We start from the raw sequence: 24,609 nt of genomic DNA, 5'->3' as shown, positions 1-24,609 counted from the left end.
ACAGCTATTCAAGTCCTCTAACTTAAAAATGTAATTGCATCCCCCAAGTCCAATTCTGTTCAAGTAGAAAAGTAGCACAGGAAGACTGGTGTGCTGGGGTATTGCTTGCAGGGATTATTTCAAAAAAAGGCGTCCTCTACCTGCAGTCCATAGTAATATATCCTACTTTACTTTTGCATTCTGTAAACCAGCCATCTGTGGCCATGACCCAATGAGCTACTTCAGATACACCCAATAGGGTGAATGCCCAGTAGGATGCCCAGTAGGATGTAAAAGGCAGATTCCAATCATTTGAAAAGGACTGGTTTTCAGAAATGAATATGGAAGGCAAACAGAAGTCAAGGCTGCATACACACCACACATTTAAAGCATATTTAAAACACCCCTCCCAAAGAAACCTGGGAACTGTGGTTTAGCCCACTCCACAGAGCTACAGTTCCCAGCACCCATAACAAACTCTGGTTCCTAAGATTCTTTGTGTGGGGAAAATGTGTTTTAAATGTCTGGTATGAATGCAGCACTAGTGCATTCCATTTTAATGATGTGTTTTAATGAAAGTATTAAAACATTTTAGTCCTAGTGAATAAAACTGGATAGGTTTTAGGCCACTATACCCCTGACTCGGCACAAAGTATTAAATCTGCCTTTGTGCTATTTCACCACTTTTAGTTGTCCTGTCTGGCAAGGTGAATTTGAAAGACAAGCCTTTGGTTCTGCTTCCTTCTCTATTGAAAAGAGGGAAATATCAAGCTATCTGTATTATGTTTGTCCATTATTCCCTTTTCTGTTTTTACCTTTGTTTCTTAGTAGAATGATTTATGATTTTTAAAATTGGCTGCTGCTGTCCTCTGCAGTTGCGTCTCAGCTACTGGACCAGGTAATGAAGTGATAATGCTCGGTTACCGCAAGCGTGAAGGCAGTAAAATCTTTTGTTGCACTGTTGGCCAGTGACCTAAAAGCTTAGGAGACTCAGATAAAGAAAATTCAGAATTGCTTAGCCAAGCATATGATCCTCAAAGTCTCTCAAAGGGATGAAATATCATTCTGTTGAGCCCTTTCAGTTCTGTTATCTGATACTTTTCTGAGCAGGGACATAAAAGTTTCCCAAGAAAGGAATTCAAGTATATGAGAACCTCTGCTCTTTAATGACAATCAGTGACTTCACCTCTTTTCTTCTGAAAATATTAGCTTAGTTATGTACAGTAGAGCTTCTGTATTAAGAGCATCCCAATAATTGAAGTGTCCTCTCTGCTGACAAAAGACCCCATTATCCTCCTTATATGACCATTAAGTAAGTACAGGCCTTCCTTAAGGAGATTTTTCTTCTTCTTCTCTGACTTCTACTTCAAAGCAAGGCTAAAAATTATCTCTGAAACAATTTCTAATAATCAGCATGAATAGCTACGTTCTTCTTCACTTTTTGCCTGCATAATGAGAGCATCATGATTATTTCTTATGAAATCGTTACATACTCAGGTACTCAGATACTGAATGAAAAATGCATGTGTGTATCACATCACTTATGGAGAGGACTTTTGCATATCAATTGTGGCCTTTCCTATCAAAGTTTGAGTAATTCGAGGCCAAGAAAGAAATGACCATTTCTCCCAAATATTTTAAAGAAGGAAATGGTATTTTTACATGTGAGCACCCTTCATAACTGCTCCAATATGGACGTATGTGCATACAAAAAGTATTATAATTTAGAAATCCCAACCCTGCTTCAACTTTATTTGGGTTAACTGGAGGCCTTGTGCTTCACCTTTCACTTTCAGCAAATCTGAAGCACATGGCTTCCCTCAAAGAAATATGGCAGCTGTAGTTTATGTGCCATTGTGCTACAATCCCCATCACCTTTAAACTGTAGTTCCCATGCTTTTGGGAAGGAAGCAGTGTGCTTTAAATGAATGCTGTGCATGAGACTTCACACAAAGAATTTCTGTGACATCCTAACTGTGGTATTCCAACACAATGCTTGTATTATCCATACACTTTTTATTAATATGTTTAGAAATGCTTCCTTCTGGAAGACCCAAGATGATAAGTTTAAGGAGCTGAAGATCCAGACTAACTGAAAGGCACCCTCAGCACTCACCCAGGTGTTAAATCTAGCAGCATCAGCGTAAGATGGGACACTGAGCTGAGAGATTACTTTTATGTCTTCTGGGTTTGTAACTGCTGGAATTTAATTATCCTCATCACCCGCACTCACAGACTTCAACTTTCTTCTGATAAAATAGTAATCCACACTTGAGTAATCAGCAAAATAGGCAGGAAATAGAGAATTAAGTTTCACTCATTGATGCTATACACAGAGACAGTCTCGGGATGATTGCTAAGACCTCCTCTTAGTCAGATTACATAGCATTTCCTTAGGGTTCTGCTAGGTGATTTCTTTTTAAAGGTGATATTGCATGCCAAGACATGCTCCAAATATGCACTGCCTCTCACTTAATGTTTTTAACTAAACAATTTGTATCTGCTTTGATAGCTTTTACAATGGCCTGTTTGCAACCAAGGAAATTCCCTTGCTTGCCATGTTACTCCTGAAAATAGATAGTGACAGACCTCTTTCCCAAGTGGATGAGGGTCAAGGCAGTATCTACCAAGGAAATGTTAAATATCTCTGTTTAATTGCCTGAATTTAGGAAGTTCAAATTGTAATAACAGCAGCAGAAGCCCCTTTGGAGTACATTTCAGTACCTGTTAAAGGAATCGTTAATCAGACTGGAAACGTTGGACTCGATGGAGTTCGTAAATGCCAGATGAGTGCTAGATGGAGTTTTTAGCAGCTAGACATGTCTGATCTTCTAGTTTCCCTCTGGAGGCTAGAAACTTCTTATTCTATTTCACAGCTAGGGAAAAGTTTGAGGGTTTTTTTTATCCTTTTCTTTTACAGTTAAAGTGAGTTCAGCTGTAATAGCAACTGTTCCAGGGAAGGCACTAGGGACAAGCTAAGATCTAGTGTCATTTTTTCACGTGGTTTTGACCCTCATTCATGCTAATCTCACCAAATCCATCAGTGAGAAGTGCTGAAAAGGAAGCTGGCTAGCCAGCACGGCCCCTACTGTATGTATTCAGTTGCGCAGAAACAGTGGCTGTACTGTGTTCCATTTATAATATACATTCAGTCACCTCAAAAAATTCATCTGCCTTGGATATGGGTGTGCAAACGTACCAGTAGGGTTGCACAATTAGTTACCAGATGAAAAGGAGGACAAAGTTCCTGTATCTTTACTTTGTTCCTTAGAAAAAGGAATGTCAACAGTTTTTCAGCATTCATTTAGGGAATGTTAGGTAACCTGTAGCAAGGACCAAGGTCTCTAAATTACCCACAGAGATGACAAACTATTTGCCATTCCATCCCGTGCAACCTCCTGAACTGAGAACAGGCCACAATATATCTGCCATCCAGAACAAAAATGGGGCATTAAGTTGACAAGCAAAGTTGTTAAGCCTCAAGACTAGCCCTGGAAACATCTACCCCTGCCATGTTTGGTTGCACACAATTATTAAGGAAGATTGCTAGGAAACAGGCTGACCAACTCAGTCCAGATGTGCCTGGTGATGTACGTTCTAAGAGCTGCATAGACCCTCTGCTGGTACAAACCTGCAATGGCTGCAGGATAACCATCTGCACTCCCAAATTCTAAAGAAAGCAAAATTCAGTTATGAAAAAGGAGGGTGTATAAAGTGTTATCAAACAGTGATATCAGACAAACAATGAAATCTTGTAAGTCAGATCTACAAATGATGGATCTGTCTGCTTACCACAACCATGTTCCTTTAGGATCCAGATCCAGGGAGATTAATAATAATAATAATAATAATAATAATAATAATAATAATAATAATATATTATTTATACCCCACTCATATAGACGGGCCTCACCAGCCACGGTGGGTGGCTCCCAGCAGAATATTAAAAGCATGATATAACATCAAACATTAAAAACTTCCCTAAACATCAAACATTAAAAACTTCTAAAAACTTCTAAAAGTCAGATAGTTGTTATTTTCTTTGGCATCTGATGGGAGGTCGTCCCACAGGGCGGGCGCCACTACCGAGAAGGCCCTCTGCCTGGTTTCCTGTAACCTCACTTCTCACAGTGAGGGAACTGCCAGAAGGCCCTCAGTGCTGGACCTCAGTGTCCAGGCTGATTGATGGGGGTGGAGACGCTCCTTTAGGTGTACTGGACTGAGGCCATTTAGGGTTTTAAAGGTCAGCACCAACACTTTGAATTGTGCTCAGAATCGTACTGGGAGCAATGGCTGCTATCAACTGCCCTATCACTACCCTATTCACTTCAAATTTGTGTTTGCTCTGCATCTTGACATGATACATCAAAATTCCCAAAATAAGAAAAAGTGGGGGGAAGCCCACAGTAGAAATTTGGCCATCTGTTGTACGAACTTTAACCGAGTTCTTGCGGTTCTGGCATATGGAAAGAATATCATGTTCTGCAAGGCTGGATGTACTGGAACAAAAGACAGTCTTTGCACTAAACAACCATCACATCCAATAAGTGACATCTGGCAATCTTATCTGGACCTCAGCCAGCATTGGATTATGATAAAGTGAAGCAGTGCCCATGGCATCTTCTCATCAGATGAAACAATAAAGCAATCATATTTTTAAGGGTCAATTTGAAATTGCCTCACAACCTTCAGAGCCCTATTATTGGGCTGTGAACATTCTGTGCTTTCTGCACATTCCAGGGAAGACTTAACATGTTTTTATGACTTGTGTGAGCAGGGAACAAATGGAGAACTTAAATCTTTAGCAGCTCAAGAATCACTAGCTTTTGGGGGGGGGAGCAGGGGGAGGTTCAGTTGACACCTTCATCACACACCTTTAGGTTTCAGATGAAAACATTTCTCTTCACCCAGGCTGTTGGCTGATTAACATCTAATAATGTAAGGCTTCAGGGAATCAGCTCCCCGCCCCTCCCGCCAACGTGGCAGTAAATAAGCAGAACCAAGGAAAATGTGTCTTCTTACCACTTAGAAACTTTAATAATCACAGTGAGAGAATAAAGAACATATCTCCTAGAAATGGCGGTGCTCCCAGTTAAGAATCACACCCCCTCCTGTCCCTATTAATCTACGTTACTCCTACGTTTTTTAATCTGAGCTGCTGTGTTTTCTGTTCTGCCATTTTCTGAGCTCTCCTGGACTTTGGGAGACGGGAGTGGATACTATCCAGAGACTGTGAATCTGTTAACTCTCTCTCTTCTAGTGTTTCTTCTGCTAACTGTTCCCCATCCAGTATTTCCCAGCTTCTGCCTTCTCAACTATGCCCCTCTGCAAACCACTGTTCCAAATCTATACTGTCCTCCAGCTTCTGGGAAGATTCAGGATCAGGAGGAGGGGGTGGCTCCCATCATTCTTCCTCAATGCAGCCCTTCTCAGCATGGTCCCTGACAAATAACATCCAATATATTGTGGGAATGGGGTTGGGTTATTCCAGGTCTGGAAGGACACACATGGCCAGGATTGCTTCACAGGTTATGCAGAAAGCCTTGTCTCCTCCTCTTGGATCTTTTCCACTAAGAACTAAGACACACACACACACACACACAGGAGGAGGTCAAGGAAATAAGCTAATGAAAGATTAGTAATGAGGAGATCTGATGTATTTTTTTCTGCGTTTTTGTTTTTGTTTAATGGGTCTTATTTCTCTGTTTTGTTTATATATATATATATATATATATATATATGCAGGTTTTGGTGTCCTCGGGTGTCTTCCCGTGTAAAAGTTGGGGTGTCTAGGCGACGTTTCGACGAGGTCTCACTCGTCATCTTCAGGCTGGTGCTTTCGGCTAGACACCCCAAACGTCGCCTAGACACCCCAACTTTTACACGGGAAGACACCCGAGGACACCAAAACCTGCATTCCTGTACCCGTGAAAATCTACGAAAGCAAATATATATATATATATATATATATATATATATATATATATATATATATAGAGTGATGTGTTGCTTTGTTTTTGTTTAATGTGGTATTTTTACTTTTTCTTTCTGTAATTTTTTAAAACTTTAATGAATATTATTTTTTAAAAAAAGAGAGAATACCCTTGCTCCACCAAGGTCCTCCCCCCAGTTCCATCCTTCCCACTCCCTACAAATGTGGCAGATGTTTTATTGAGAAAATGTTTGGCATAGTTTGGCATTTATATGGTTTTTGATTAGGTTTTCACTCCACCTTCTGGCTGAAATCATTTTGGAGGTGTTAAAGATAAGAAGTCATTCAAACTGGACTTATTGAAATGCATTTATTCCTTGTTCCAGTGTACTTTTGTCTTGTAATCTAGGAAAAGAGAGAAAGATCCCATTGAAGCTTTTGTTTCAGTTAGCAGCAAATTAAACATCTTTCCAGAACTTTGTTTAATTTCCCCTTGTCAACTAAGAATTGTTCAAAGCTATTGAAAATGATAAGAAGCTATTCCATCATTTTGTCCTAGCTTTTCAATAAGGGAATCCCCAAGCGCCATATAGCTTCCTGCAAATCACTCATCTTTTGTTCATTCTAATAATACTGTTAGAATGAGATATAATTTCTAATGAGAGACCGCACCACACAGAAGGCCTTTTACTTGAATGGGTTTATCAGATTTCAGTTGATATTTCACAAAGTGCCTTGGTTCAAAAGCAAGTGAGTTGCAGCTCTCCCCCTGTCCACAAAACCCTGTGTACTATCTTTGAAAGTTGTGAATGCACTTCTCTTCCTTTATTCTTAATTGCTTGCTATATTCCTTAATTTACAATGGAATTGCCAAGAATAAAGGCACTGGGAGTCCAGCTGCCATTCAGGAGAGCGTTTAGATCTGATCGAATGTTGAGATCAAGCTCTGAGAGCTCCGACACTCACTGAAATAGAACTCGTCAGAAAGTTAGTCAGAAAAATAAATGGTAGGATTTGTCCCACCACACTAAACTTAAAGTCATCTGGAAGCAGTGTGTTCTGGAAGTGAGAGTTTGTTTAGTTTTGGTTTTGAAGTGAAAGTGAACAAAGATCAGTTCAAGGTGAAGATTAAAGACTTGTTTTTGCTGCCCAACGTCGAGATAGAGATATCCTTTAGAACATCTAAATTTCTTGTAACAAAACTTGAGGGGGAAACAAAAAATGATTTATCCACTAGGGGTAAGGGAGTAGAAATGTAAACCATTATTAGTAGCAGTATTCCTGTTAGTTACAGATAGGTAGCCGTGTTGGTCTGCCATAGTCAAAACAAAACAAATTCCTTCCAGTAGCACCTTAAAGACCAACTAAGTCAGTTCTTGGTATGAGCTTTCGTGTGCATGCACACTTCTTCAGATACACACTGGAAGGAATTTGTTTTATTCCTGTTAGGTTTGCCATACGTCTGGAATTTCCTGGACATAGCCAGCAATCGGCAGTCGTAAAGAGTGTCTGGAAGGAAATCACTTAAACGTTCAAAGAAATCCATACGTATGGCAACCCATGTTGACAGTGTCTTTTTTTTTGGAGATTTCCTTTAAAAATAGCTCAAAAATGTCTTTTTGTGAGATTTTGCAAAAAATAGTTCAACAACTTTGGCCAACAACAGCTCAACAATTTTTCTGTTCAGATTTTCACTTTTTGAAATATGGCAACCCTAATTCATGTTGTTGTTATTTTCTTCCAGTAGCACCTTAAAGACCCACTAAGTCAGTTCTTGGTATGAGCTTTCGTGTGCATGCACACTTCTTCAGCACACTTCTTCACACACGAAAGCTCATACCAAGAACTGACTTAGTTGGTCTTTAAGGTGCTACTGGAAGGAATTTGTTTTGTTTTGACTATGGCAGACCAACACGGCTACCTATCTGTAATTGTTATTTTCTGTGTGTAAGGGCTGTTTGCTAAACACAATAAACCAAACTGACTCACCAAGAAGATTCATATACAAAGTTAATGTGGATACACCTCCACAATGCTGTGATCATCCTGCCCCACTGAGCTTGATGGAGGCACATGCTGTGTAGGGCAGCATATAGGACTAGCATTGGACTCCTATACATCAGGAGGTAGGGAACAGTTGGCTCTTCAGCCCTGGGAAACCTAGCCAATGGTCCCAGCAAATTTTTCCCCTCCTCCCTCTTAAGTTGTGAAGAGTTTTTCTTCTCATGTTTTACTGGGCTGCAGGTCCATCAAGTCCAGTAAAGATGCTGGCTGTGGTGACCCAGGGTCTCATGTAGAGATATTTCCCAACCCTGTTGTTAAATGACCCTGGCCTTGGTATCTTTTCTATGCAAAGCATGGATTCGGCTGCTGTTCTATGGCCACCAACCCTGTCAAGGCTTGTAGAAGGATGTCCACCTCACCCCACTGCCAAGTCTAAGCTCTGTTTTCCAGCCAGTGCAACACTATGTATGTGTATATGTATTTCCTTGGCCCAGGGCATGAATGTGCAAATGCACTCCTATTCCTGTTTAAAACTGCAGCAAAGCACTCATTCTCTACACCAGTAGGATGGAAATCAGCAAGGAAGTGTCTGTATAACTGAGAAACTGTCTGGTTCTATATGTTGCACACACACATACACACAATCCTAAAGGTACATTATATTCCTGTCCTCCTGTTGTGATAACTGCAGCATATTCAGAGCCACTGAATGGGAAAACAGCTTGATGGTTGCCTGTCATTGTCTCCTTCCCCTCTCCACCCTCCCCTTGTTTTTATTACTTTCCAGGGTAATGTGACTTTTGCCTGCTCAGAACCACAAATCACTCCCATCACCTTTGACAGCTCCAACAACAGTTACTTGCTGTTACCAGGCACTCCCCAGCTTGATGGCTTGTCAGTTAGCTTCCAGTTTCGGACGTGGAACAAGGATGGTTTGCTGCTATCCACGGAGCTGTCAGAAGATTCCGGTTTACTCTTGTTATACCTCCAGCATGGAAGGATGTCACTCATCATCCAGAAAGGAACAGAGAAATATGTAGGAGTTAGTGCAGGTATTGCACATCTAATAGAAACATTTACTTTCTTTCGGATTCTTTGTTTCTATACTGGCTTTCCAAATTAAGCTCCAAGCAGCTCAAAAGAACAGTAAACAAATCAATATGTTATTGTACCTACATACAATGAAAACATAGCCATAGATTTATCAAACACATGCCATGATACAAGTGTTTGGATCCACATTAGGAAGCTAACAAAAAACATCACAATTAAAGTTCCTCTAAACACATGATTTGCCCTTTGGAATGAGTTCACAGTGAAAGTCAGCCGGTTCCTACCATGTTGACATTTAGATGCCTGTTTGAAAGTCATCTGTTCACCCAGGGTTTCCTTGATACAGTGCTGTTGATGCATTTTAAAAATCATAGAATGAGTGCTTTTTTCTGGGGGGATGCAGGGGTAGGCATACCAGTGTGAGGGGTAGGCATACCATGAGAGCCAGTGTGGTGTAGTGGTTAAGAGTGGTAGTCTCGTAATCTGGGGAACTGGGTTCGCGTCTCCGCTCCTCCACATGCAGCTGCTGGGTGACCTTGGGCCAGTCACACTTCTTTGAAGTCTCTCAGCCCCACTCACCTCACAGAGTGCTTGTTGTGGGGGAGGAAGGGAAAGGAGAATGTTAGCCGCTTTGAGACTCCTGAAGGGGAGTGAAAGGCGGGATATCAAATCCAAACTCTAAACATTTTGTGAATCTAAGTTTGGTCTCATTGAGGAGCAGTATTTCAATATGAGTAGGAAAATGACAGTACCCCTAAACATTTTTAAGGGGGGGGGAGGAGCACTGCATAGAATCATAGAATTGCTGAGCTTGGAAGGACCCCAAGGGTCATCAAGTCCAACACCTTGCAATGCAGGAAGCACAGCTAAAGAATCCACAACAGGTGGCCATCCATCCTCTGTCTAAAAACCTCCCACATTGGTGGTATAGGGTTTTTTTTTGGGGGGGGGGGGGAAATGAATGAATGAATAATAAATACAGTCTCCAAAAATACCATTCTATTTAATAAACTCTTCAGTAAGATCAGTAACAGAAAACTACATCAATATCAAACTGTATCATTTCAAACCAGTTAAATTCAAGTATCACCTTAACTGAAGTATCACAGCAGAAGTGTTGTAGAATGCTGCAGAAAACAGAGGTGTGTTAATCTCCCGTCCATGCCAAATTCTCCCCATTATGCACCAAATGGACTAGTGCTTTACAAACATCTTTCAGCAGCCTTTATAACTGGAGTCAGACAGGGTGCCACCCACCCAGGTCAGGTGGAAAGGAGCCAGAGAGAGAAGCAGGGAACAGATCTTGTAGGCCTCATAGGTGGCCAGTCCCTGGCTTTCCAACATGAAACATGACATCAAAACAGTATCCTTTGTTTTAAAGGGAAGTGAAAATTGGGCAACTCAAGCTTAGAAGAACCATCTTTTATTCCCTCTGCCAAATCTAGCGAGAGGGAAAATTTCAACAGCATGCTGGTTTGTGGTTGACATGACAGCGTGCCCTTGGCTTGATAATAGTGTGAAGGTTATTGCATGCTGATATAGCAACTCAAAAGACAAGAAGTAGTAAAAACACAACAACAAATCTAGCCCCTTAAAATCTAGAGCAGCAACTGCTGCAGCAAAAATAGACAAAGTTCTATAAACAAGATAAGCATTTATATGCACGAACTTCCTTGCATCCAAGGGAGTAAGTTTACAATACAAAGGAAAATAAGTAGTCTTTAAGATGCCATAGAATTATTTGGCAGAAATCCTAAGTAGAGCCAAACCAAAATCCTTTTAGCTTTTGCTCTCCTTGTTCTGGTAAGTAACACCCCCCTTTTTTTATCCTTTTGTCCTTGTAATAGTTATATTCAAGCTTATAAACCCCAGCCTGCTTTATGCAGTCACATAGACTGGTGGAAGGGTTTAAAGAAATTGAGTCGTTTCCAACAAAGGACATGATCCGCCTTCTCTAACTTGGCTGGGGCTGATGGGAGCTTCAGTACAGCTTGGGGAATGCTTCTCCTCAGCATGCATTTAGAGCAGTGTTTCTCAAACTTGGGTCCCCAACTGCTATTGGACTACAACTCCCATCATCCCTGGCTGCTGGTCCTGCTAGCTAGGAATGATGGAAGTTGTAGTCCAACAACAACTGGGAACCCAAAGCAGAAGACAAAAGTCTAAAATTCAACAATTCTTTAGTGAGACAAAGAGGGAACAGAGGATTTACAGCGCCTCTAAATCAAAGGCATCCTTCTTTAGTTCAGTGGGGTGCAAGGATATACACTGGTATCCATCCCCTTCATTGAAATGAATAGAGATATTTATATATGTAACAGCTTCATGTAGTGCATGAGGACTCTGGCTCTGGGGACAAGTTTCATTAATGTTAGCTTGTTTATACCTGGTGTGTGTGTGTGTGCTCCCCCTGACATTGCCTGAGTGACAGTTTTGTTATTTCCCTAAAGGACAGTAATTACTCACAAGCTTCCCCTCCTCCTCCACTTCCTTCTTGTCCCCCATGAGTAGTTGATCTCTTTTCCACTCCTTGTTTCCCAGGCAGCAATCTGTATGATGGTCTGTGGCATGCAGTTAACATCAATGCTAGAAGACATCGCATCACCCTAACTCTCGATAATGATGTAGCATCTACAGTTCATGCAACCACTGTTTCACAGATTTATTCAGGGCACAGCTACTATTTTGGAGGTACGTTGCTTTCCAGTGCTGTTGTGGTGACTAAAAATGATGTCCATTTTTGTTAGTTGTTTTTCTTAAAAGAACCAATGTTGTTATCTATTACATTTTATGTATGTATGTTTGTATGCATTTTATTTTAAAAAGAGGATCTGTTAGTAAACAATCATCACATGTCTCCCAAACCATTGGAAAGCTACATGTTTTTGGGGTTAGCTGTCAAAATAGATAAGTCACAATATACTGAGAAAACAAAATACACAGACGCCTCTGAAATGAAAATGTGTCAGCTTTGTATGCAGCCTGATGAATTTGATATAAGTAAGATGGTAGAAAGTTTTGGGAAGGCAGATAATAATGCTTAGGAGTGGATTGCACCTTTTCATGTCAATGATGGATGTATCTATACAGGGTTTTGTCATGCTGAGTTCCAATTGAAATCCACAGTGGAGGGATAAGCGCTTATTTTTTTCATTACTTTCAGTCAGAACTAATCATACCTAAACTGCTCTGGATTGCACTTTAAACATTTCCTGTAAATGATCTCCAGACCATGTGATAAGTTTTCTTTTGTTTGTTTCGGTGAGTGACCTCCACTTAGTTTTACATTGCTGGAGAAGGAGAAATAGCAGAGGAGAGTATGTCCTCTTCACTTTCTTCAGTCTTCATATCATCTGTATATCTGCCACTATTTGAGCTCACATATGGACACAAAAGGTGGTGTGGGGACAATGTGTGCGCATGCATGTGCTCATTTGAGTGTGTGCACTTTCTTTGGGGGGAAATGTAAGAGCATAAGAACAGCCTGCTGGTCAATGGCCCAGCATCATGTTCTCACAGTGACCAACCAGATGCCTTTGAGAAGCACACAAGCAGGACTCCCCTCACCTCTGATTCCAAGCAGTTGGTATTCAAAGGCCTACCCAGTGGAAGTGGAACATGGCCATTGTGACTAGTAGCCATGGATAGCCTTCGCCTCCATATATTTGTGGCCCTTATATTTTATCTGCCCTGAATCTTCTAACATTCAGCTTCAATACGGACTGCCTGCTTCAGGAGGAAATATGATGCCTTGATTCAATGCTCTAGTCCTGGTGCCTTCATTATACACCTTTAGGTGCCAGGCAAAAATGTTCCTCTTTAACCAGGCTTTTGACTGTTTGACGTCCAAGGCTCTTTTCAATTGTGTTTTGAAGGAGGGGGTTACTGGGTTGTTTTTGTTTTTATTACATAATTTGTGTTTTTATACTGTGATTTTATGTTGTAACCACCCCGAGACTTGTGGGTAATAGCGTGGTAGGAACCCGGATGGCGCTGTGGTCTAAACCACTGAGCCTCTTGGGCTTGCTGATTGGAAGGTCAGCAGTTCAAATCCGCCTGACAGGGTGAGCTCCTGTTGCTCTTTCCCAGCTTCTGCCAACCTAGCAGTTCGAAAGCACACCATTGCAAGTAGATAAATCGGTACCACTGCGGCGGGAAGTTAAATGGCATTTCTGTGTGCTCTGGCTTCCATCACGGTGTCCCATTGCACCTGAAGTGGTATAGTCATGCTGGCCACATGACCCGGAAAACTGTCTGTGGATAAACGCCGGCTCCCTCAGCCTGAAGCGAGATGGGCGCCACAGCCCCATATTCTCCTTTGACTGGACTTAACCATCTAGGGGTCCTTTACCTATTTACCTAAAGGGTGGTATACTAATTTAATTAATAAAACAACAACATAATCCAAGTAAGGTAAAGGTAAAGGGACCCCTGACCATTAGGTCCGGTCATGACCAACTCTGGGGTTGCGGCGCTCATCTTGCTTTATTGGCCGAGGGAGCCAGTGTACAGCTTCCGGGTCATGTGGCTAGCATGACTAAGTCGCTTCTGGCAAACCAGAGCAGCGCACGGAAACACCGTTTACCTTTCCTTCCGGAGCAGTACCTATTTATCTACTTGCACTTTGATGTGCTTTCAAACTGCTAGGTTGGCAGGAGCAGGGACCGAACAATGGGAGCTCGCCCCATCACAGGGATTCGAATCGCTGACCTTCTGATCGGCAAGTCCTAGGCTCTGTGGTTTAACCCACAGCACCACCCATGTCCCATAATCAGAGTAGATAGTGCCAATTAATTGTTTGGCAACACACACCTGACCCAGAAATACTATGCACACACTCCCTTGTATCTGTTTAGTAGGAATCTCTGGATTTGGACCTATAAACCTGAGGATAGTTTATCACTTTCTGGATGAAGGCCCTCTAACAACCGTCCTTTGTTTAGCTGAGCTGCTGTTAATGAAGTGGAGATTGGATCCAGGGAGAAAATATCTAAAGGGATACCCTGGGATAGTAGAAACCTGAATTGTTCAGACCAAAGAAAATCTGATCTAGAAGCTTTTACAAACATGAGTCTATGATTGCATATACACTATACCTTTAAATGGCATTTGAAGAACATTCTTTCCCTCAAGGAACTTTGAGCCCTATAGTTTTTTAAGTGTTTTCTGGGAAATGCAATTCTATGAGAGGTAAGCTGCACTGTCCAGAATTCTTTGAGGGAATGAATGCAATTGAAATATGCTTTAAAGGTATGATGTGTACACATTGTATATATCATATGGTCTGTTCTAGTCTAGCAGCATATAAGAGGTTTCTGGGAGGTTTGGCTGGTCATTATGTAATTCCCTCGTTTTGGCTACTGATCACTGTGGGCACAAAAACTCTATTTGTGTGACATTAGCTAAGGCTCCAGAATTTTGGCTTGTAGGAGACACTGCTTGTTCCCATATTTTCAAATATGTTTGTCTATGAGCCAGTCACATATTGCTTGTTCAGACAAGGCAGCATCACAATAAAATAATTGTTCTTCTGCACTATTATACTGCCAAATATAATATTTTAGAATCACCATAAGTGGTACTTGCATTTGAATATAAAATACTTACAAATGTATGTACTTCAAAATTGATGTGTGTTATAAACTCCTTGAAAACATCAACCCATAGAGCGCAAAAATTAGCAGTTTTCTTTATAACTATGAAGTGTTGCATTCCAGTTTTAAATTGAAAGGTGTGGTTTTTTTTTTAAAAAAAAAATATATTGTTATCAAACTAGGGGCTTGGTGGGTATTTATGCCATCCAAAGCTCCTGTGATTAAAATCAAGAAAGAGGACAACAGTAATATTGTAAGCAATTTAAATAAGCACCCTTGTGGAAGCACAATTAACAGGCTCTCTGCATTTGGGTTCATCTTAACCCCTATATAAAGCCTTATAAACTCAAATCTTTCTTTCTGTAGCAGCAAAAATAACCAGCAAGGTGGGAAAGATTTTGCACCTCTGTGTATTTGAGAGTTATCTTTGGAGATTTTAAAATTCTTGCTTCCTAAAAGTTCCTTCCTTCCTTCCTTCCTTCCTTCCTTCCTTCCTTCCTTCCTTCCTTCCTTCTGTTTAAAGATGGGCTGCGTGCATCTTTTTAAAATACTGTAACAACAGCAACATTGTCTTAACCCCCCTTCACCCACCCACCCACTATGCTGTGAAGGGTAGGACAACATTTGCCTCAGTTTAACCCTGTTTGGCTATGATGACTGCTTTTATATTGTGGCAACGCTTCTGTTGCTAACCTTTGTGCAGGATGTGGTGGGATTAAAGACTTCTTTTTGGTTTGACTTTTGCACCTATGATATTTCACAGAGTTTACTCTGTGCTCCTCGATTATATCCGGAGTGCAAACTGCTTTCAGATGACATTTTCATTTCCCCTCTCTGATTCTCCCTCAGCGTAGCAGTACTCTTAGCCCAGATGATGACATGACCCTAGCAAGCTGGTGTAAAGCTCAGCGCAATTTAAATGCCATATGGAAAAAGGTGGCATAGGGTTTCTAGGGCATACCTTATCAGCAGGCAGCATGGAGCCAATACTTAGACATCTGCCAACTGTCAATTCATTGCTACTATTACCTAATTGTATTAGCCGATGGTCATTCCATGGCTTAGCCAGGCATATAGAAGCTTTAATTCTATTCCTGTGTCAGTTTTCTTGCTCAAGTGCTGTGGAACTGATTCCTGGATGGGCCTGCACAATCTGTGACCCAGCAAGCCCAAATGAGCCACCCGTCATATATTATAATTTGTCACTGACTTGACAGTCTCCCCATTTTGGCAGGGAAATGTGCGAAATCAGTCTTGGTACATTTTAGTGGGCTGTAAGGGCTTAACCAGAACGAGCGCAACAAGGGAAATGGAAGCTTATAACAGATTAGGTCTTCCTGTTCTATGATAACACTAAGAAGTCCTGGATTCAGAGAGATGGACTCACTGTGAAAAGTGTGGAAAGCATAACCTGGCAGAATCTCATCATATCAGGCCTGAGATGCTGAGAGATGGGGACAATATTTGTAAGGACATAAAGAAGGCTCAAGATGCAAAATGAGTCTGAATTTATTAAATATAACAAACTGGAGGATCTGCAAAAAAAAAAAAAAAAAAAAACAAGCCACAATTAACCACATTCAGGCATAGGCAAACTCAGCCCTCCAGATGTTTTGGAACTACAATTCCCATCATCCCTGACCACTGGTCCTGTTAGCTAGGGATGATGGGAGTTGTAGTCCCAAAACATTTGGAGGGCTGAGTTTGCCTATTCCTGGGTCAAATCATAGGAGTCTGAGTAGGTGAGTTCTTGATAAGGAAAGATTGGACCCCTCCCATCTCCTGGGCATGTTTACAGTTACAGTGGTACCTTTGGTTACAAACACTTCTGGTTGCAAACACTTCAGTGTTACGAGCTCTGCTAACCCAGAAGAAGCTGCGAACTTTGCCCAGGATGCGAACGGAAATTGTGTGCTGGAGGCCCCATTAGCAAAAGCGCACCTCAGGATAAGAATGATTTCAGCTTAAGAACGGACCTCCGGAACGAATTAAGTTTGTAACCAGAGATACCACTGTACAATCTATGGCCACACAACAAAGGATTGGAAAGTCATTCTCCCTCCTTGCAACATGAACCTTGGGGTTTTCAGACTCAACAAGCACACCATGGCTCTGCTATCCAGAATTCAATAAGGTGTGCATGCAATAATAATAATAATAATTTATTATTTGTACCCCGTCCATCTGGCTGGGTTTCCCCAGCCACTCTGGGTGGCTTCCAATGCCTAAAGCAACCCCCCCCAAAGACCTCCCCTCCCAAAGGAAGTGGAAGGTGAATAAAGAGTGCCCTTAACCCAATAATGCATCAGATGTTTAACCAACCAGTTCTGCTTGCCTGGACCAAATGCCACATGTGGCTATCAACTCCAACAAGTTTGCCTCCATCCCCAAACAAACAAGATTTCATAGAGAGCTCTTTGCAGATCCTCTAAAAAATGTCACAACCCAGAACAGAGAGGTAGGCACCATCATCTCTGTAGAACTAGGGAGAATCAAACCTCTTTGCGCTATGGGAATGTTATTCCACCCACTTGGGCCAGAATGAAGTTTTCACTAATCAACTCACTCCCTGCCGTGCCTTGTCAACCTTAAGAGGATGCATGGCTGCCCTCCAAGCTTGGATGATGCTAGTATTGTGTGGAGCCAAAGTTCAGATTCAACAAAGATCCCTAATAACCTAATATAGCCAGATCTGTCCTTTGGACAAGGTTCTTTTCTCCTCAGTGGATAACAAGGGTGTGTGACGTAGGGCCAGCTGCGTCCAGATGATAGGGTCAGCTGTACCTGGTATACAAGGGTGCTTCCTAATGGAATTTGTACAGATACTCCTGGTAGGTTCTGCCCTTCAGATCCAATCCTCAAACATCCAGTTGAAAACAGTGGCAACTCTTTTACTGAATCTTGACTGCACTTTGTAGCTTTAAAAAAAGACGAGCAAAAACTTTGAGCTTCTCCAAGTATCTGTATTCTGTCAGCATTATTGCCTGCTTTCTTTCTTTAATTTTTATTTATTGCCATAGAATTTGTAACTTGCTCACATCGAGCAGGCAATGAGAACACTAGGAATAATTAGACCTTCCATCAGTGAACCCCCAAGGAAATAAATTATCATTTAAGTATTCTTCATCTCACTCTTTTCTCCCCTCTCTGTCTCACAGGGTGCCCTGACAATTTTACCGATTCAAAATGTTTAAATCCCATTACGGCTTTTCAAGGCTGCATGAGACTCATCTTTATTGATAACCAGCCCAAGGACCTCATTTTAGTTCAGCAAGGTTCCCTGGGGAATTTTAGTGATTTGCGCATTGATCTCTGTGGCATCAAAGACAGGTAATTATTCTCTCTTCTTCTTGTGTGTTTTGTTTTCTTTCAGCCAAGTGGCTTATAAGTACAGTTTGCTGTAAGTGAAAATTCTAATCCTCCAACATTAGGTGAAATGGAGTAACTGGAAAAAGTATTGCTGGGAAGAATTTGGAGTTGCACGAAGCATCATCTCTTCCACTCCCTCTCTCCCTCCCTCTCTCTCTCTCTCTCTCCCTCTCCCTCTCCCCCCTCCATATTAGTTTGTGGGAGATGGAGTATGCAAATTAAATCAAGCTGCAGATTTGTGCAAAGATTAAATTTTATGCACAAACAGAATTTGATAGCTTTGAAGTTGTAAAGGGATGGTAAAGAAAAGGAGATGTTTGAATGATCAAAACATGTCATTGCCTTATCACACTTTCTGTTTTGCTTAAATGGAATCCTTTACAGGTTGCAGGTTAGTGCATACCGTAGCAGTTTTTAGAAGCATAGTTAAAAATAAAATACCCCCCTCCCAATTCATGTTGTGGAAATTTCAGAATTTTAGGAAGTAACTTGAAAACTAGCCTGTTGTACCAAAGTGTGATTCCCCCCTTATCCAGTTTCCAAGTTGCTAGTGGTGAGTTCACTTCAGATGATCAGGAAAAGAAGCTCTGCAGACATAGCTACAGTGGTACCTCTGGTTATATACTTAATTCGTTCTGGAGGTCCATTCTTAACCTGAAACTGTTCTTAACCTGAAGACCACTTTAGCTAATGGGGCCTCCCGCTGCTACCGCACCACTGCCACGCGATTTCTGTTCTCATCCTAAGCCAAGTTCTTAACCCGAGGTACTATTTCTGGGTTAGCGGAGTCTGTAACCTGAAGCGTATGTAACCTGAAGTGTATGTAACCTGAGGTACCACTATATTATTATTAGCATGTCCTCTGGTAATTGATGAACCTTGCTTCTGAATAGGCATGCATTAATTTGCACTATAAAATAGGGATGTAGAAATTATCATGATTGATTTTAATGTTTTTCTTGGAATCACTGTACTGTTTGAATTTGTACTTTAATATATAGCCCACCCTGAGACTGCGTGTGATGAAGAGTGGGTTAAAAAAGAAGTGAACTGTGTGGCTTAGTAAAAGTGCTTATGAGCTTGTAATATTTTGTGGTCTTGTTTGCCAGTTTTCACACTAAGTGAGGAATTAATCTATGTTCGAGTTGCAAAAGTCTCTCTGTGGAGGGGACGGAAGAGGTCATATATGTGAATCTGTGCTTTTCAATCTTACCTCATTATGAATATATACTGAATTTTCAGAATATATCTTGCTTATTTTTAGTTTGAGCTTTAAGCTCCCAATTAATTTCTTGGTTTGGGGATGGATGTGGGAGGTGTGTGTATGTGTAGAGGCTGTGTTCAGAGCTAGGTGAAAAGACTTTGTTTCTGTAAGGTCCTTGCTCCCATATGCCAGAAGGAATGAAAGAGGCCATAATTAAAATAAATTAGGACACAGTTTTATTAAATATCTAAAATGGATATTAGTTCAGTTAGTCTAGCTAAAGATGAGTGAACTTGTCTCTGAAAGCATCCTACTTTTCCAGGCTTTCTTCAAGAAATCAAGGGCAGGGACCTTTCTCTTTTAAAATGAGGAAAAACCAAATGCAAAAGAATCACCTTCCAGCTTACCTTCCTGCTGCTCCACTGATCTCTTCCCCTGCAAGCTTCCGAGGCTCTTATTTCTGAGTCAGTGATGCAGGCATAACTACCACTTCTGCTGTGGGAGAATGACACAGATTCCCAAGCATTTCATTCACTTAGTCATATCTGCAATAGTACTCAGTTACAAAGCCTAGAAAAATTCTACCTATATTGTCCCTGTGTTACCTTATAGCTAAGATACAGATAGCACAGAACTTGGAATGCTGATAATCAGGTGAACCCCCAGATGACAACTCACGCATATGTATTTCACCATACATGCAATCTGACCCACTTTTGACATTACTGTTGAAGCTGGAGAAACAAATAGTGTAACATCCAAATTACACGAGCCGTAGTTCTCTGGGTCACATCGTATGTTATGAAAGACAAATGTGGGTTCTTAAATATGTATGCCTGGATGTCAGGGAACCTGACAGACATGGCTTCATGGGTTTCATGCACACTTGAAGGGTGATCAAATAAATGATAAAGAAACTAATACTTTTGTTAAAATAAATGGTATAAACCTGGGTGGGGTTCAGGGGTTCCAGCTGACCCCAGCGTATGTGCCATCATACTAATCTGACCCTTAGGGATGGATGAACCTGTCTGTTTCCTGTTTGCAGCATGTGTTCATTCATAGGTCCATTCTGTTCCATTTCTACACTCACCTGCAAATTATTTTTTTAAAAAAAGATCTACATAAAAAATTGCATGCAAATCCATATTTAAATACTATTTTGGTATATGTTCTATCTCTTTAAAAATTACGTGGATTTTGACATGTTTCTTTGAGCCAAGAGCTGTATTGCAATATTGGGAGAAGTGTAAAGTCCCATGGATAGCTATATTCTCCTCCTCCTCCTCCTCCTCCTCCTCCTCCTCCTCCTCCTCCTCCTCCTCCTCCTCCTCCCTCTTCGTGAAGATCTGTACTTAATCCAGGCACAGATCAAGTCAGGAGGACGTTGGCCCTGAAGACATATTTCAGCTTCCATCAGCACAAGTCAGCATGGCCAATGCTCAGAGGTTATGGGAGTTGTAGCTCTGCAACATCTGGAGGGCCACATGTTCCACACCCCTGAATTAATATCAGAATTCACAAAGACTGGATATCTGCCCACTCCATTCCTATGCCGCTCCAGTGCGGGGGGGGGGGGACTCTGGTCTGGTCTACACTTACTTTCAGGATCAGCACAGATACTGGCATCTACACAGTGAAAACAGAAACAAAACCACACTGCAACACTGTACCTGCTTCTTTTGTACTTCGAGTTTTACATTTTGCATTAAAGAAGTATACACTATGATTCCACAAGAATATATCTAGAATACCAGTCACCAAATAATTAATGTAATGAGAGCCCCAGAGTCCATCATTCTGTACTGCGGTGTTCCATATGTGTTATTTCAACCTCTTTGAAGAGCATCCCCAGTGCTTACAACTGAAAACCTCTGTAAAATTACCTTGTTGAAGTTGTGAAATTCTTCTGCAGTAAATCTCAGCTCTGTCGCTGGTTGGCTGATAAAATAGATGAATAGAATGATCCAGCTTTTCAGTGAAGAGGAATTTTATCTCTCTATTTTCTACCAGAAACCACAATAAGGATAATGAAATTTCTGTCGAGCACACGGATGACTTTGATGAACACGTAACGGATATTTTAAGCACCACAGGTTCTATGGAAAGGCACTAAGTTTACAAAAGCAATTTCAGAAGGTTTCAAAGGGACTTGGTGGATTACTGGGTGATGGACGCTATCTTCACAGCCTCTGTGGAAATCTAGGTGAAACCAATTAACAGCAAATAGATGAAAATACAGAAGGACAAATTTTGGAGGAAATGGCTCTGGGAAGTCTCACTACTTTCCTATTAGTTTGTCATCATTGGTTTCAAGTACAAAGATCATAGGTCACAGACAGGCAGGGGGTGGGTGGGTTGTAACATGGTTAATGAAATATAATCCATCTTTTCCTGTAATGGTAAAAAATGAAGTTCTGCAATGAATCCCAGAAATCTGAATTGGGATGTTTGTGATGTATTGCTTATCCCCTCAGTCCTCATGTAATTGTAATTTGCCTCATTCCCCCCTTCCTTACCCATGTCTTTTCATACCTTTTATTGTTTTTCCCATTATTCTTGAACAGCGACCTATTTTTACCCACTCTCAAATAACTCACTCCCTTCTGCTGCTCAGAATTTTTTAGAAACCAAAAAATTGTGATTTGTATATATATGGTGTGGTTTTTTTTTAGTTTGGGCCCACCATAAATTGGGTGAAGTAACACTAAAGTCTTGTCTTAGTCTACCCTCTTGATTCAGAATGGCAGCTGGCATTCAAATGTCAATGAAGACACCCCACCTCCACCCTAGACTCTCATTCTGAATTTAATATTTTAGTGGCAGCCAAATCTATGTCAAAAAACAGGCAAAGTCAGGTCAAATTGACATTTCAGACCACCACATTGATTCTAAATGGCTCCCAGTATCCAAACAGTGATGAAGTCTGCCACCTCCCCCTCACAAACCCTTATGTCATATTTGGTGGCAATATATTGAGAAGCAGCTAACCCTATAGAGAACAAATAAATGAACAGACAAAACACTTTCCAATATATACAGATAAAACAATTCAGGTCCAGCTATTTGTTGCCCTGATGTTCAATCCAAACAGAACTCCAAGAGAGGAGGTCTTAAATGGGACAAAGCATGAAGACAGGATGTGATAGCTAGACTTGTATATTGTTAATAGTCCCTACCTTTCCAACATAAATGAGATATATTATATACTTTGGACACAAAGGCTGTAGAGTGCAGATCACTAGTGAGATGATGTGCAGAGTGAAAGAAATGATACCCATTGGCTACTTCAGAAGTAAGGAAAGCATGACAAAAACTCTGTCCCCACCCATGTTAATGTCTCTGAACTTTCTCCCCGGTTTGATAATTTTCAAGTGCATTCTGTTCCTCATTAAATGATGAAAAATGCAAAACCAACCAACCAAACAAACAAACAAAACACCAAAAAAGGGAAATTATTTTTGGCAGAGCACTCCTCCTAATCAGAGATTGCTTTTAAAATAGATGATTCTCCTTTCTGCCTGCCCTGATGTTCTTAAACCAACCTGAATTTATGCTTGGAAATTTAATTTCAGACTTAGCATTTTCTGCTCAAAATTGTGCGTGTTGTATTATAGAAAGCAGACCAGAGGGAAATTACATCCTATTGCAGGCTAAGAAGAGAGAGAGAGAGAGAAATGAAAAGGAGAGGAAAAAATGAAAACAGAGGGTTGTTTTTGCACATGCAAGCTCTTTAACATTTAATTTGTGGGATACAGCTGATCTCAACTTATTAATTCTTTCTCTTTAAAACTGGCCATGGAAACTGGAGAATCTTCTTTCTAATTATGCCCTGTGTGTTTCAACTTTATTTGTTTTATAGTGAAATCAAATTCCCTTGCTGGGACTGAAGAAGCAAATATTTAATATTGTCTTTGCCCTGGAATAATTAACCTGCAGTGAGCTAGAAAAAGTTGTCCAGAGAAGACATTGCTTTGCACTCCTTCCTTCACTACCTTTAACACCCTGTCTTGGGGGATCCTGAACTTTCATTGTGCACTCACCTTTCCCTTCCTGACAGTACACAATTTCCAGCGTTGACACTGTTTGCATAACCGCTCTCTCATGATCAGTGGATTGCCTTGGAATTAAATGTAACAGGGTAACAGGCCCTGATGCTAGAAGGGCCTGAATGGCTCCCTTGAGCTATGCATGGGCTGTTCTTGAGTGAAGCACAGGCAAGTAAACAAGCTGCCATGTCCTACAACTGTCAAGTGAGATGGATGGGATGGACATATGACCATATGGAGCTGCCTTATGTCAGTCAACTTATGTCTGGCAACTTCACAATTCAATGAACAATGCTACAGTCATATACAGGAATCCCCATTTAATTTTGAGTAGGCATACATAGGATTGCACAGCTATTTTTTAATTCAGCACTGTTGCCTGAACTGCTATGTATAGCTGAAGATGTCAGGGACTGAACCATAGACAATAAACCTGAACCAGTTTCTCTGGACAAGAATTTTCCGTAAACTCGTCCAGTTTCTTATTCTGACTTCTCCCCCAAATTATTGGAGAATTTTGGAGAATGCATTTGTTGAAATCCGCACCCCTGCTTTCCAGGCGGGACTGGGGAAAACTCCTGGCTGAAACTCTGGAGAGCGGCTGCCGGTCAGTGTAGACCATCATGAGAATGGACCAAGGCAGCTTCCCATGTTCCTATAATGGAATTTTCAGATAAGCTAGACTAAAATTAAGCATTCAGTTTTTTGTAGCCCAGGTTCCTTTGTTGTGCAGTGCCATGTTTATATACAGGCTTGATCATGCAGTTGGAGATGGCTGGGTTTCCCTATCTGATTGTTCCTCAAGTATGCCTGACAGGGAGGCATAATAAAACTGAGAAATGGCATTGCCAGCTCTCAGAGAGCCGAGAACTCCTTCTGTGATAATTATCTGGCAAGAGTTTGTTTATTATTTGTCAGGAGCAAGGACAGTGTGAAATTAGGCAATCAAGCCAGAACAAGCTGGGGAAGGAGCCGCAGCAGGAAGCCACTTTCTCTGATAACTCTCATGGACAGAAAGAGGGATAATGCCATGGGGCAAGGACCCATAGTTTTGATTATTCCTTTTATAATTCCCAGCCCCCTCTTCCTAGGATACTACTGTAGGAATAGGACTGTTATCCAGAAAGCACAAGCAACCAGAGACATTCCTCATTTATTTGCCCAGATAAACTCTCTGGAAGAATCCAGGACTCTCCAACTACAGTCCAGTATCCTCATTTTGTCTCTTTGGACCTGTCCTTAGACATAGCTTGGATGCCTGTGTCCAGGAGGTGACGATGCCGGCAGCAGCTAGTTCGTGCCTGAAAGCAGAATTTATAAAACAGAATCTAAGACATAAGTAACAGAGGCAATTTCATTGAGACACTTCTCTATAACACAGTATTGCTGATAATGACAGTGAGGCACAACAGTGTATTGTTACAA

At 41.1% G+C, this 24,609-nt stretch overlaps 1 protein-coding gene and 1 long non-coding RNA gene across 2 annotated transcripts in view; both read left to right on the top strand.

Moving 5' to 3' along the window:
* Nucleotides 1-24,609, top strand: part of LOC309337183 — a 642,870-nt gene that overhangs the window by 479,979 nt on the left and 138,282 nt on the right. The gene's annotated exons all lie outside the window — the stretch shown is intronic.
* Nucleotides 1-24,609, top strand: part of CNTNAP5 (contactin associated protein family member 5) — a 305,914-nt gene that overhangs the window by 152,314 nt on the left and 128,991 nt on the right. Inside the window, exons 8-10 of the mRNA XM_081852594.1 lie at nt 8,703-8,967; nt 11,510-11,659; nt 17,721-17,892. Coding sequence (XP_081708720.1) covers nt 8,703-8,967; nt 11,510-11,659; nt 17,721-17,892 — 587 coding nt within the window. The remainder of the gene's footprint in view (nt 1-8,702; nt 8,968-11,509; nt 11,660-17,720; nt 17,893-24,609) is intronic.

Source organism: Podarcis erhardii (genome assembly GCF_964252035.2).
Source record: "Podarcis erhardii genome assembly, chromosome: 1".
NCBI lineage: Eukaryota > Metazoa > Chordata > Lepidosauria > Squamata > Lacertidae > Podarcis > Podarcis erhardii.
This window is presented reverse-complemented; position numbering and strand designations above follow the sequence as displayed.